Source organism: Cajanus cajan, chromosome 1 (assembly GCF_000230855.2).
Source record: "Cajanus cajan strain Asha chromosome 1, NIPB_CcT2T_4, whole genome shotgun sequence".
NCBI lineage: Eukaryota > Viridiplantae > Streptophyta > Magnoliopsida > Fabales > Fabaceae > Cajanus > Cajanus cajan.
This window is the reverse complement of record NC_138517.1, coordinates 34,050,992-34,065,986: the sequence shown is the minus strand read 5'-3', so window position 1 is coordinate 34,065,986 and position 14,995 is coordinate 34,050,992. Positions and strand designations below refer to the sequence as shown.

Here is a 14,995-nt window from a genome sequence, read left to right as displayed (position 1 = left end):
ATAACATGATATGACACTAGGAGACTCAAAAAGCCTTGTAAAGACTGATTTAGTAACCTGGAACGGACCGTTCTCAAACTGGAACGGGCCATTCCAAACCACTAAAAAGGCTTAAAACCCTATATTGGAATGGGTCGTTCCAACATGGCAGTTATGAGTTAAAACTCAACTCTAGAACGGGTCGTTCTAGTTTAAGAACATGTCATTCTAGATGCAAACTTAACACATGACGAATGGATCCAGAACGGACCGTTCTGGATCCAAAACGGGCCGTTCTGGTCACTTTTGACGTCTATAAATAGCATACTAAGGCACTACCAAAAGCATTTTTTTACACTTCTGACTTTGTTTTCTTCTACGCTATTTTGCCCTTGTCTTTATTTTCCCCTTTTTTACCCTTTTATTTTGGGTATTTTAGACATAGAATTTATTTTATTTGTATTTCTCATTTTACCCTTGTATTTTGGAGTATTTTAGTCATACGATTTATTTTTACTTGTATTTTCCATTTTACCCTTGTATTATGGGGTGCCTTAGATTATAGGATTTTTATTTTTTTGGACTAGGGTATTTATTTAGGGCCTAGACATATTTTTTGGTGAGAATTGATCTATTTTTGGACTTGGAAAGGCATAGGCCCAAGTGGAGGGCACCTAGGTTGCATGGTCTTATCATGCACCTAGTTGTAGCTTAGCCAAATCCAAAGATTCCATCCTTGGCCACCAAGTAGCATCTAGGGTTAATTTGAGTTTCATTTGGAGTGCATTTGGCATTGCCATTTTCGGCCATACACTTCCAAATGCAACCCTAAATGCTTCCCTCCCCTATAAATACCCTAAACCATGCACCTTGTAAATACTTTGGAATATATGAATTTGAGTTAGCATTTTTGCCTCAAATCCTCTCTCTAGGTCTACATGGCCTACCTCTACTATCTCCTCCCTAGAATGAGTTTAGGGTTCCCTTGAGTGGCCTTCATCTCCACTTGGTGAAGAGAGCCAACTAGAACACCCAAAGACACCATCCTCCCAACCTTTCTCCTAATCGCCCAAGACCCCACCTTTCACGCCCACCATCACTTAGCCTCACCCTTGAAGGAACGTCCACCCTCTAAGGTCACCATCTTGGCCTTGGCAAGGAGCTCCTCTTCACCATTGAACGTTTGATCATCCCCTTGGTGGAAGGAGTCCATCAAGAACCAAGAGAAGGAGACTAGCAAGATTCTACTCTAGCTTCATCTTCTACTTATCAAGGTAAGGGAGGAGTGAGAAATCTCACTCAGGGTGTGGGAATAACTGTTGGGTAGCAGGATTGGCCTCCAATCCCGTGCCTGATAGAAACAGACACTTTATGAAAGTTTTGTGTTTTGCTTTCTGAATGTTCTGTTGTGTCCCTTAATGATTATATATTGAGCATGAATGTATATTTAATTTTGAGTTTGAATATGTTTTGATAGGGATTAGAGTGCTTTGTAGAGATTATGTGAATATGATGAGACAATGTGAAAAGTGAATATGAGATATGAAATATGATGATATGTGAGAATGAGACATAATATATGAGTAACTATGACAAGTAAAGTGATGAGTCCATGAAGTGTGAATGTGTGTGACATGCATCATGTGCATCTATGTGAAGAGTACGATATGGAGTACACCGTTAGAGAAGGCCCTCCTTGTGTACACCACCCACATCTAATTTGCTTACGACCACCACACCACCCATTCCTCAGCCACGTCGTTCAACTTGCATTCCTCAGCCATCAACTCGGCTTCGTGACTTTGTTTGTAGCACCTTTACTGCTTTGTCAGACCAGCCATCCTTAAAGTGTGAATATCCACTTCAAAAGGTAATTTCTTACTCTCAGTTACCTCCCTCTGATCACAAATTTGTCATGTCTCTTTTCTCTAAAAGTGAACCCTCTACATACAAAGAGGCGATTCACCACCCCTGTTGGATTAAGGCTCTAAATCTAAATCAGACCTGGGATATTGTTATGCCTCCTCCTAATGTTAAACCCATAGGATGTAAATGGGTCTACAAGATCAAGCGCAAAGCTGATGGTAATATCGAGTGCTACAAAGCACATCTTGTTGCCAAAGGATTCTCTCAAATTAAGGGGATTGATTACATGGAGACTTTTTCCCCTGTGGCAAAGATGACTACAATTCGTGTAGTTTTAGCCTTAGCATTAATCAATCAGTGGCACTTGCAGTAATTAGATGTCAGCAACGCCTTCTTGCACAGAGATTTGACTGAAGATGTTTATATGATTATTCCTCCTAGGCCCTAGCATTCATGGCTACTCTAGCTCACATTGCTGTAAACTTTGCAAATCTCTGTATGGACTGAAGCAAGCTAGTTGACGTTGGTATGAGAAACTTTATCTTCTTCTTTTATCTTGTGGATATCAGCAAGCACAGGCGAATCACAACCTCTTTGTTAAAAAACTTGGAACTGATTTCACAGCCTTGATAATGTATGTTGATGATATAGTTTTGGCAAGCAATTGTCATCATGAAATTGATATTGTCAAGCAGATCCTAAATTCAAATTTTCACATAAAGGATTTAGAAAGTCTTAAATATTTCTTAGGTTTAGAAGTCAATGTTTCAGATGCTGGAATTTCAATTTGTCAACAGAAATATTGCTTAGATTTGTTATCAGATTCTGGTATGTTGGGATGCAAACCATCCACCAATCCAATGGATTTTTCACTACGTCTTCATAAAGATTCAAGTGCACCACTGTCTGATCCCCTCTCTTATAGACGTTTAATTGGTCGATTGTTGTATCTTACAAGCACTTTTCCTAACATTGCTTTTCCTATCCAGCAACTAAGCCAATTCATTTCTAATCCAACTCAAGTTCACTTCCATGCTGCTATGCGGGTTCTTAAATATCTTAAAGGCAACCTCAGCAAAGGCCTTATGTTTAGGCGTGATTCACTGGTTCATGTTCTGGGTTTCAACGACGCAGATTGAGCTACCTGCATTGATTCTCGTCGGTCTGTTACAGGATATTACATCTTCATTGGCAATTCTTTGGTTTCTTGGAAAACCAAGAAATAGAACACAATAACCAAATCTTCTTTCGAAGCTAGGTATAGGGCACTTCCAGCACATGTGAATTGTAATGGCTCATTTATTTACTGTCTGATTTGGGAATTTCATGTTCAAAGCAGCCTGCCCTGTATTGCGATAATCAAAGCACTCTCCATATTGCCGCCAATCCTGTTTTTCATGAACGCACAAAACATCTGGAAATTGATTGTCATCTCGTTCATGAGAAAGCTCAGTTTGGTCTCATGCACTTGCTACCCATTTCATCCTCCAACCAACTTGCTGACATGTTTACAAAGGCTCTTTCCCCTCGCTTACTCACTATTAATTTATCCAAGCTGGAGTTGCTTGACATTCATTCACCTCCAGCTTGTGGGGGGTAAAACAGAAGAAGCCCAATGCTTTCTTAGCCCAATCCATTCCAAAGCCCACAGATTATTCCTCAGTATATTCTTAGCATATTTTCTGTTATGTTTGCTGTAAATATCAGTAACTTCAAAATGATATTAGCTTTATATTGTAGCAATATTCCTTTATTTTATTTTGTCCTTGCTGATGTGTTTCACCTTGTACATATATTGCTCACATTGGGATAATCAATACACGAAATATTTCATCATTCTATTCTATCCTTGCACATTTGTCCTTTTATCTTTTAATTATGTCCTTTCACATCTTCCCCTACTCCACACAACCAACGGATGCAACCTTTGGTCCGTTAATTCTAACAACACTCCAAGAATTTGCATACCTTATCTCTAAATTTACAAATTAGGTGATTTGTGTCGTTTAGAGATTGACTTACTTTGGGTTTTGTAAGTCTTCCACTGTTGACTTCTTTTATCTAGTGTTTAACTCTTAACCAACTATCACCAACCAACCCATGTCATTGCATTAATTGCTTGTTCGACCCATTTCACCAAACACCCTGATGATATTATCTTTCTCAAGCTTAACAAAATAATCATAAAAATTGGCCAAACATCAATGACTTTAATCCTTTTTAGACTTGTCATGTCTTTAACTCATAATAAATGTTTAACTATTATATATAAGTTATTTTTATGTATATGCTAGTGAACTAATTATGTTTATGTTTATTTTCATATACTTTTTTACGATCATTAACTTGACCATCGATGTGTCTAATAATTATTTGTGTGTTTCGCTTCTCATTAAAAATAGTTAATGCTTACTCGAACCTTCTTACATGAATCATCCATAGAAAGTGCAAAAAAATACCTCTAAGCAGTAACCAAGTAACCAGCTAAATACTCTTCCCCTTTGTTTTGTAATTTTGCCAGCTTCCATGCAAATAAGGGAGATATTATACAAATGGTTTGAAAGTTATGCACATTTGGAACATATGGAGTATAAGGGTATTTTTGGAGAGAAAATTCATAAAGGGTCGTGTCACGTGAGTTTCATGTGAGAGACCACGTATACTCGCTTAAAACAAACCACAATTAAAAAGGGAATATTGTGTGAACAATCTCCATTCTTCAATAATGAATGAGTGTTTAATAATATAATAGACTAAACAGTATCCAGAGTAATTTCGCATAACTTCAGCCTTCAGCAGGTGTCAATAAAATATTCATTTTCTATAAGAATTTAATAAATAGATAAAATATAGCCTATAACTAAACAATAACTTTGTTTTGTTTTCCTATTGTACCTAGAAAATAAAAATTTTGTTTATCCCATTAATTGATGTGTACATGATTGATACTTATTTTATTAACAAATAACAATCATCTGAATAAGGAGTGTGAGAGATTAAAAACTTCCGAGAATAACATTAAACATAGATGATTATTTTATTGATAATATATAAAATTCCCGCGTAAAATTTTATAGTTTCGTTGCATTCAGAATCTTACACAGAATACTTAAGAATATCTTATGTAAAAATAAATATAATTTTTATTCCGAAATTTACTGCTAGAAAGTGGAATTGTGTAGATGAGTATGATGTATATATAACTTATTTTATGATATTAATACCATATATATTAGAGAAGTTCTATTCCGAAATCAATGATCCACGGGTTGGTTGATTTGGTATTAAGAGAAAAAAAAATTAAAATAAATTATATTTGTTTGGTTTGATTTAGCTCGTGTGAACTAATATAATTTTTTATTTTAAAAATTAATTAGAATGATATTTAGGTTGATTGGTTTGGTTATCTTTTTTTCCGGCAAATAACTTGTATTATTGTACATATAATAAAGAAGACAAATTTTGGAGTGTTTTAGATGACATCAAATTCTGAATCATAGGTAAAATTAATATTCAAATCAAGATGATTGAATTGTATTAATTAGTTCAATTTGAACCAAAATATATAAACGAATATATATAAGAATATCAACTCCAAATTGTTTTGAATTCTCAATTTCCTCATATTAAAACCAGTTAGCGCCCTAATAGATTTAATTTATAAAATATAAAGAAATACAATTGTTAAAGGTTTATATATATATCGCACAAATTAATATTAAAACAGAATTTAGAATGTGTCTCGAAAGAACACTTAATTCATATATCCACAATCTTAGATAGCATTAGAAAACACCTTAATTTCATCGATACTGTCTCAATTCAGAACCGTGCGTGATGAAATAAGAGAGAGTTTCTCTCTATCTACTATCTAAAATCATCTTATTACAATTCTATGATAAATATTGTTGATGGCCGTCATAAAACCTAATTCTTTTCGACAAGATTCTACTTTAAATGTTGCTTTTCTGTCTACTACTTATGCCCTTTGAGTGTGGTTGTCGAAGACACTCACTTATGATGCCCCCGAGCATCTAATTATTATGTTAGGTTGTATCAATTCAGCTATAGATAGAAGATAGGTTCTGATCCCAAAAGCAAAAGGAATCCCTCAGGTCAGCAAAATCCTCTAAAGCAAACCGATCAAACTCAAACAATAAGTTTTTCCTAAACACTTCTAAAAGAAAAAGAAGGAAAAATAAAACAATTTTTTTTATAAATTAAAATTAATTTATGCATAAACTAATTTGCAAAAATTTTATTATTAGTCTCTCCTATTAGGTTATCCAATTTTTTATTTTTAATTTATGCACAAATTAGTTTTAAATATTTTTTTCTTATGAAGAAATTTTTTCTTCTTCTAATTTTTCTCTCTTATAAGTATTTCTAGAAAAGTTTATAAAAAAGACCTTTAATATTACAAACACAACATTCAACCTTTAACAAATTATCCATTTTTTATTTTTTAATTAAACTAATATCAAGATGTCAGGAAAGTTGAAAACAATGGGTAGCAAAGAGATAGGCATACTTTAGGATTTGCGGAAAAGCGACAAAGAAGTTGCGATTTGGTTATGATTATATGGTACCATAATTAGATCAAGTGTTACATATATATATTCTAGTAAAATCTATTATCAACACAGATATTATTCAGTGTCACTGTGTGAATGTTGGGTTTTCTTGTCCATGATTTTTCACAACAATTAGACATTGATCTATAAAGCATTCATACTCTATAGGCAGCAAGAAAAGTCAACAAAATGATGAGGCTATTAACTTTTTCTGTCTCCTTGTTGCCTGTAAGCTGGAATTAAGTGTTACATGGCTTCTTTAATTTGGTTTATAATTATGCCCTTATTTAATTAAATAAGGTAACTAAGGTCCCAATGGAGGCCGCAAAGCACGTTGTTAACATAAAAAGTAAAAGGAAAGTTTCACTTTATGTGGCAAAGATCGATCGGAGTCACTTTATTATGGAATCTTGCTTAGTTAATTAACAATAAATATTCCATAGCAAGGAAAATTCAATCCTCTTATTGATGATAACACGAACGACAACTAGGTGAGGTTTACTTTAATTTAAATGAACGTTTTGATTAGTACAATAACTCCTTGCTTAATACTTTGTCACAACAAAAGCACTCGTGGGTCTGTCTGATACCCCAAAAAGCAAAATGTTATTCCTATTCGATCCAACACTACTTCTATTTTAAATTTTTTTGGTATTTACTAAATATTCTAACACAGTTAAGATATTCCGATTTATCGTAAGGAATGTTATTTTTTTATTGTTGATATTTACATTGTACTAATTATACCGAATATGTTATGAAAGCCTTTTGTTCGAAATATAAATGCAAAGTAGAATAAAGGCTTGTTTGATATAAGTTTGGAAATACTTTAAGAACTTCTTTGCAGAAAAATATTCTTTAATTTCACTAAAATAAGTCATTAAAAATGTTTTTAACTTGTATTTAAATAGACTTTAAATCTATTAGAGTGCACTACAAGGAATAAATCTTGAAATGTATAATTATTAGGTTATGAATACGGGGCATGCCATACCTCTCACAAAGTTTTTAAGAATAGGTGCAAGTGATTAATACAAGGACATTTAGATGAAATGGCCAAATTAAGATTAAAGTATTTAAACAATATGAGGCCATGCTGTCAAAAAAATAATATATATATATATATATATATATATATATATATATATATATATATATATATATATATATATGTGTGTGTGTGTATTTAGCCATGGTTAGCCAAAATCCACGTTGTTAGTTGTTACTATTTGCAATATATCGTTTTGGTTGAGTTGCTTGTCTACCATGCTACCAGAGTAGTTATAGAAATGGTTTTTATTTGAATAAACTTTTCCAAACATACTCATTTGATGAAAAAGTGAAAAACACACATGTTGATCTTAGTTTAATGAAAGAAGCTTCATTTTAAAATTTCTAATTTTTATTTTCTCCTATATAATTGAGTCATATTCTTCTTATTCTTTACCTTTTGATGTTTTTCTATAAGGCACTGATGTTTCTGTGGACTAGCTGTTCAAATATCGTTTTCTTAGTTTGATTCAGATCACCACTCTACAATGTATATGGTTTTCATTTCTTTGATTGGTATAGTCCACTAGGATTTTAGTTTACATAGATTGGATCGTTTTATAAAACATTCTTCTCTTTTTTTTTTTAACCTCTTGTCCTAATTCCTATATTTTCAACCTAAAAACGTTAGAATTCTTCAACAAAAGATACTTAGGTTGAATGGAAAAACATTTTTCATGATATATAAATAGAGTTAATTACTTATAAACTGTCAGTGTAAAGTCTTTTTACACTGGTAACTAATTATATCTCTTAATTGTGCCATGTCACTATAGACACATTTACTTTTAACAGTGACATGACACAATTAAGAAATATAATTGGTTGCCAGTGTAAAAAAAACTTTACACTAGCAGTGTATAGGTGATTAACTCATAAATATCTACAAACATTTAGATATTCTATTAATTTCATATTATAATTATTGTCTTCGTTATTGCATTCCTTCGTTTCTAAGGTGAAACGAAGCCACGCATTTATTTATTTACCTGTATTCTTGTTGTCTAGTTGTAATTGACTTGATTATTCGATTATTTTTTTTAGGGGTGAGCATTAAACCGAGACCCGAACCGAACCCGAAAAACCAGATAAAAAATATTGCTTTTGGGTGGGTTCGGGCGGGTCTTATGGGTAAATCAGGTTAAAATTTTGATTTTATACGGGTTATATTGGGCGAGTTCAATTTTGAATTTTTAAACCCGCTAAAAACTAAACCCAACCGAAAATGAGATAAGTTTAAATTTTTATTACTTTTGTATAACTAAACAACAATGGTCCAAACTTAAAAGTCATTATTTCAAGTATAATATAGCCATCAATTTGTAATTTATATTTTTTCCTTTTTCTCATAACTTAGATATTTATTTTTGTCTTTTCCTTCCTCATTCAACTTCTTAACACATTAGTCCATTTTTAGAGTTATCTTTTTGCTTCTTTCTTTGTTTTTCTTTTCCATCTTCTTATCTCCATTTTGAGTACAACTTGTGCGACTGTGATTTCTTATGGATTTTGTAATCTAACTTTAGATTTCTTTTGCATGTAACAACTATGAATTTTGTTATCTTTTATTTTTGCTTCTTTAGTTTGTATATATTTCATCTACGAATCTACTTACACCATCTATTGTCACCTTTATTCTATTTTTATACACTATTTTAAAAATATTTTTTATCGTTTTAAGCTTCATCTTCATTAAGATAAATTGGTCTACAAAAAAATTCAAACCCGATTGTACCCACCCACTCAAATCCAAATCCGTTTCAACCCGAACCACCTCAAATCTAAAGTTCAGTCGGTCGGATATGGGTTACATTTTTTCAAAATCAGTTTATAATGGGTTGAACATTTTTTACCCGAACCCGACCAAACTCACCCGTTGCTCATCCCTAATTATTTTACTTTTGCCGGAAAAAGAAGGGAAAATTTTAGAATCTAATTAAAACTTTAAATTAAAATATTCATCACTGCCACTTGTGTGTCCTTTCAGTGATACACTATAGTATTCCGAAATCCTCCGCAAAATTGAGTGACGTAGGTTGCATACTTGCAGTATATATGCATATATTCCTTGGTTACCGTAATTGTTCATGTCTAAACTCTTTTCTTAATTTCATGAATTTCCAATGGAAAATTAAATTAAAGATTAATCCCTTGGAGATATAAAAATCTGCACAGCGAGTTTTCACCTTTTCCAATAATTATATATATATATATATATATATATATGATTGAAAAAGAGTAATTATATCTACGAATTCGAATTGTATCAAATTTATGAGTTTGATGTCTACACTAATCTTTCATTAAATATAAAATGCACTCTACAATGCCATTTGTTTATTGCATGATTCTTTATATTAAGGAAACACTTGCTTTCCTGTATTCTCTTGTAAAGCAGCGTAATCTTTTCTTATATAATTAGGAAGAAGGATCTTGCAATTGAGATTATAGTATTTGAAGGCATTTGGCGTTATCACATCTATCTAGTAACCTACAATGTTTTATTATCATGGCATACAGCTAGGACTCTCAATTTAGACACAATAATGCTGTTCCTTCTTAACCTAGGATCTCAATTATTTCTAGGGTGCCCCTGTACAAAATTAGGAAGGCAAAACAAGATTATATAATAGGAATTAACAAAGATAAAGAATCATTAACGCACCAAACACACTCATTGCACATTAAGAACTAATGTAGGATTAGAACGTGATAAACATATATATATCCTCATTATAATCGTTTTTTTTTCTTTCTCTTCACTAGGTTCTAAAATCTAAACTAGTAATCTTTTTAGTGATGGACAAACTGAGGGAGAGAGAAAGAGAGAGAGAAAGAGAGGTACAGCTAGCTGTGTGCATCTTTCACACATGATTTTGTCAACCTAACGTATCTATAGAATGTGTAACCTGATCTACATATATGCCAAAGTCATGCAGCTTTTAACCCCACCCTCTTAACAAAAACAAGTACAAAGGCTATCACCTCAACTCTGGGTCCTATGTGTACACTTGCGCTCAGCCAGCTAGCTAACTTGGGTAGTCCCACCATATATATATAACATCTTTTTTATTTGGGGAAAAATATTTATAAAAAAAAAAAAAAAAAACTAGTTTAATTGTTAAAGATTCTTTGTCCAGGTGATAGAATCATTCTTGGATCAAACTGGTGTTTTCTTTCTACAAAGGTTCTCCATTTAGGGCCAAAATGGTTTGTCCAATCTTCTTGTGTGCGATAGTGGGGAAGATATTGCTTAACCTTGATCCCAGCGTCATTACAAAATTGCAAGATTTCTTTATTTTGAGCATCATAGGCCTTCCAATCATCAAACCCGCTTGAATGCAAAAATCCAACTGTGTAGAAGATTTCCTCGTCTGGTATTGATGCTGACATCCTATTGTCCCACCTGAAAATTTTACAATTTGTATGGAAAAAAGTTAGTGAGTGAGAAGTAGTAGGGTAAAGAAAAGAAATGTGTGCATATGATAATAACGACAATGCTATTAAATTGGTACCAATAACTTTTCTGTGAAAAATGGCATGAGTGACAAAAAATTCAAAAAAGGGAATAAGTAAAAGATTGAGAAAAATCATTTGATGAGAAAGAAGTTATTTTAGGAAAGAGGAGTTTCACTTTCCTGAATTTAATGAAAATAGTTTTCGTACCAATTAATTAACATTTTCCTAATAATAATTACACAAATTGTGAGTAGTTCAGCTTAATTACTTGTTTCTGTTCATGGGGTAAACCAAGACAGGTCCCGTGGTGATGTTTCTTTTAAGGATGATATTCTTGAATATGGCCGAGTCAAAATCCATGATTTGAGATTTGGGTATAAACAAATTAAGCCATGGATGAGGAACATCCCACAGTCCTTGTGACTGTAGCTTCAACTCTCCACTTCGGACTCTATTCAAGAACTCAACATATGACACATCTTTCTCATAATAAAATCCAGGGATATAGCTCAGTCCTTGGAGTAAAACTTGGAGGTCCTACACAAACATGAAAATAACAACATTACTTACAAATTACAATATTGATTACAAGATTACTTGAACTAATAAATTTAAAATGGTTGTTATTTAAGGTGATACCCAAAAAAATGGGAAAAAAGAAAAGAAAAAAAAAGACACATCATGAGGGCAATTGCACATGAATAGAGATGGTACCTTGTCTACATTGTTTTCATTTTGGGCATCATAATATTTGGCAACTTCTAGGCAATAGAGGACGCTGTGTTTGGTTACAAGCGAAATTATTCGAGCATGGTCGGCTAAAGGGAAGAAAGAAGATCTCCAATTATTTATGGGTCCTTGGTGCATTAGCAGCAATCCTTCTAAATAATCCAGTGCAATATTTTGTTTCCTTCCAGAAATTGAGATTAATTGTTCCTGGTCCTTGGTGAAAGCAGAAAAGTCATTGTACAAAAGTCTCACCCATTTAACCTGCCAATAAAATTTCGCCATTAGTTTATACATTGAACTGATTAACTCGTTATCGTACTAATGAAAAACCATAATGAACACATGGTGATGGTTTATGCAACTAGTCCCATCAAATACAATGAAAAAGTTAAATAAGGTACTATAGTACTTCGTGCTCAACCCTTGCCTAAGCATCAAATGAATGATGGATCGATCTCACCAACTTTATTTATCCTTTCTAGTGGAAACATATTTATGCATACATAGACCATGCTTGGTAGTATTTTCAAATAGCGTTTGTTATTTGAGTTTGATAAACAAATTACATAGATTAATTGTGGACCTCGACGAGAAAGGATAACACGAGCCTTTCTATTTCAAAAGATTTATGCATATATAATATATATTTTTCCAACACATACATTTTAATGCCCTTTTAATTTCAAGAATCCACGTTATTCACCTTTAATTAAGTTTATCATGTCTCGTTTTCATTTGCGCATGTGTCTTTCAATGATGACTCACATGCACAAACATAATGTGAAACTTATGTGTGTATGTGTATGCAAGAAGAATGGCGACATAAAATTTATAGGACAAGGACAATTGATGCTTCCGTAAAGCTTGATGGTTGAATAATGTAACACATAGAATTGGCGTTACTATATGAGATGTTGGAGGAAGAAGCAACAAGACAAAGTCCTAGTCAATTCTAGAGATTTAAACATACCCTCTTTGGAGCTGGCGCAAGAGCGATTCTGGCCCTTGTTATAATTCCAAATTGTCCTAAGCCTCCAAGAACCGCGTGAAATAACTCCGAATTTGTCTGCGAAGAGCAGGTCACAAATTCGCCCTTTCCTGAACCAATAAAAAACTTTATTTTTTTTTTGAAGGGATAAAAAACTTTATTATTAAACATAAAACAATAAAATATATAATTGCATGCATGCACACATTCTTTATTAAAAAAACAGTTTGAGTAAATCAATTCAGCGGTCTGTTTATTACAATAAAAAAATTGACCAAAATAAGACTTGGAGCAATAATATATCAACAAGTTCTTAGAAAAAAACAATTAATCAGGACTAAGGGGCCATGACTGTCTGTGTGAACTGATTCCATGGTTAAGAATTTTTCAAACATGGGACCGGTGGAAAACGCTTGCTAACTCTCACCAAAATTGTCAACAAAGACTCGGTTATCAACCACTAATTCGGTATTACATGAAAAAAATATAAAATAAAATCAAGTTTGCGAAATTCCTTGTCCTAATCAATAGAACAAAATTGAATAACAAGATTTTATATATTTCAATCGCAATCACAATCTGATGCATCACATTAATCAAATTATAAAAACAACATGAACAAACGCCACTATAACTGAAGCTGCAATTGGGTTCTGAAAACACTCATAACCACGACATTGCTGGTTGCCACAATTAGAATCGCGAACCATAATTTAATAAACAATCTCAAATTTTTCAAGCAACTAATTATAACAATTACTTTATTTTACTTCATTCTCTTTCCTTCCTCCCTTTCCAAGCTGTGACACTTTCCAAGGTGTCCAATGACAAATTTTCACAATATTAAAACCTTGAGTAGTTAAATTAAAAGGGTTGTTATAATATCCATGTAAATCCAAGAGTTTCGATACTAAGCAAATAGATGAACCACTTTTGATACAGAAGTTGTTGTATATAGTACAAAAACGCTCAAATTTTCAAAGGCACCGTGAAATCAATTAACGTGTGTTAAATTAAAATAGTTTATTATTATTATTATCATGTTAGGGTGAGAAGAAAAACCTAGCAGTGAGAATCCAGAATACCATGTAGAAGATCTGAGATTCGAATATTGGTACAAACAAAAGAGTATTGGTTTGGAATCAATTCATACCAGTGATGACATCCATTTCACGAACACTGGTGATTTGAGGACCATAGCGGAATGTTTGGCCACTGATGCCAGCATTGGAGAGAGTCCCTCCCACCGTCAAGTACAAGTAATCAGTCCAAGAACGAGGTGCAAGTCCATGGAGGAGCGTGGAGTGAAGCACATCGAACCACAACTGTTCCCCTCCAACATCAGCATAGTAATCACCAACCAAAGGGTCCACACTCACCTTTATCCCCACCCCATTCCCCCTCTCTCTGAACGCCGCCATGTCAACCACCACTCCGTCCCTTACCATCGCCTGACCGCGCGTCGAGTGGCCTTGGCCCCTCGCCGCTATGCGAAAAGGGACGGAGCTGTTGTATGAGGCCTTTATCAACCTCGCGATGTCCTGTCCCGTGGCGGGCTGAAGCACCGCCACGGGGACATCGTGGACAAGGTTGCCATAATCTCTGGAGACTCTTTCAAGAGCCTCCGGGTCGTCCCGGAGCTTTTGGAAGACGTTGTTGTTGTTGTTGTTGTTGTCCTCAGCAGAGACGAGTTCCGGAGGTAGCATGGTCTTCAATTGGGAGGTTTTGCCCACTGTGGAGATCAAACGTGTGATGGTTATGAGTAGGAGAATGAAGTATGTTGGGGAAGGGTGGTTTTCAGCTGCCATTTTGGTTTGGGGAGAATGAGAAAAGAGAGGGTGGTTTGTTATTTTAGGGTGGATTGGTTGTTGTGGCTGTTGGTGTGTGTGTTGTAGTGGGGAAAGGAGGTGGAAGGGGTAGGGGCTATATATAGAATGGACGGGGACTCTGCATGATAAAGGAGGGTATGAAAAGTATATGAGAAACACATGTAGAGAGACAGAGAGAGAAAAGGGAGACTTAATTAATAATTATAATCGGGGTATAATTAATAAAGGTTTTCTTGTAATTGTTTATTTTATAGGGTTTTTAAATCAAAATGATTATTTAATTTATTAGCTTTGGCAAAATAGTGGAAAAAATTGGATAGTTTATACATTATTTAAGTTTAAACTTTATTATCACTTTTATATAAAAATAAATAATTAAAATAATGATAATCTCATACTATTTTAAGTTAATAGGTATGATATGATACGTAAGGAATTAAAGAAAAATAAGAAAAAGTAAGTAGGTTAATTTAGACAGATAAATAATATATATTATGAGTGATAAAAATAGAAACAGACAT

At 33.5% G+C, this 14,995-nt stretch overlaps 1 protein-coding gene and 1 pseudogene across 1 annotated transcript; one reads left to right on the top strand and one right to left on the bottom strand.

Moving 5' to 3' along the window:
* The first annotated feature begins 1,894 nt into the window (after positions 1 to 1,894).
* On the top strand, positions 1,895 to 2,218 carry LOC145954303 (putative mitochondrial protein AtMg00820 pseudogene; annotated as a pseudogene).
* Positions 2,219 to 10,166: 7,948 nt separating this feature from the next.
* LOC109815775 (cytokinin dehydrogenase 3) lies at positions 10,167 to 14,590 on the bottom strand. The gene is made up of 5 exons (XM_020380570.3): positions 13,799 to 14,590; positions 12,628 to 12,755; positions 11,643 to 11,918; positions 11,197 to 11,465; positions 10,167 to 10,875 (listed from the first exon to the last, which is right to left on the bottom strand). The coding sequence occupies exons 1-5, from the start codon at positions 14,451 to 14,453 to the stop codon at positions 10,584 to 10,586; spliced, it is 1,620 nt and encodes a 539-aa protein (XP_020236159.2). The 5' UTR covers positions 14,454 to 14,590; the 3' UTR covers positions 10,167 to 10,583.
* Positions 14,591 to 14,995: the final 405 nt, after the last annotated feature.

What these genes read in the sequence shown, in the direction of transcription:
- LOC109815775 (XM_020380570.3), bottom strand. Translation starts at nt 14,453, where the DNA reads ATGGCAGCTGAAAACCACCCTTCCCCAACATACTTCATTCTCCTACTC. An exon ending in TTGCGCCAGCTCCAAAGAGG is followed by an intron (nt 11,919 to 12,627) that starts GTATGTTTAAAT and finishes TTTTATTGGCAG; the next exon opens with GTTAAATGGGTGAGACTTTT. An exon ending in ATGAAAACAATGTAGACAAG is followed by an intron (nt 11,466 to 11,642) that starts GTACCATCTCTA and finishes ATGTTTGTGTAG; the next exon opens with GACCTCCAAGTTTTACTCCA.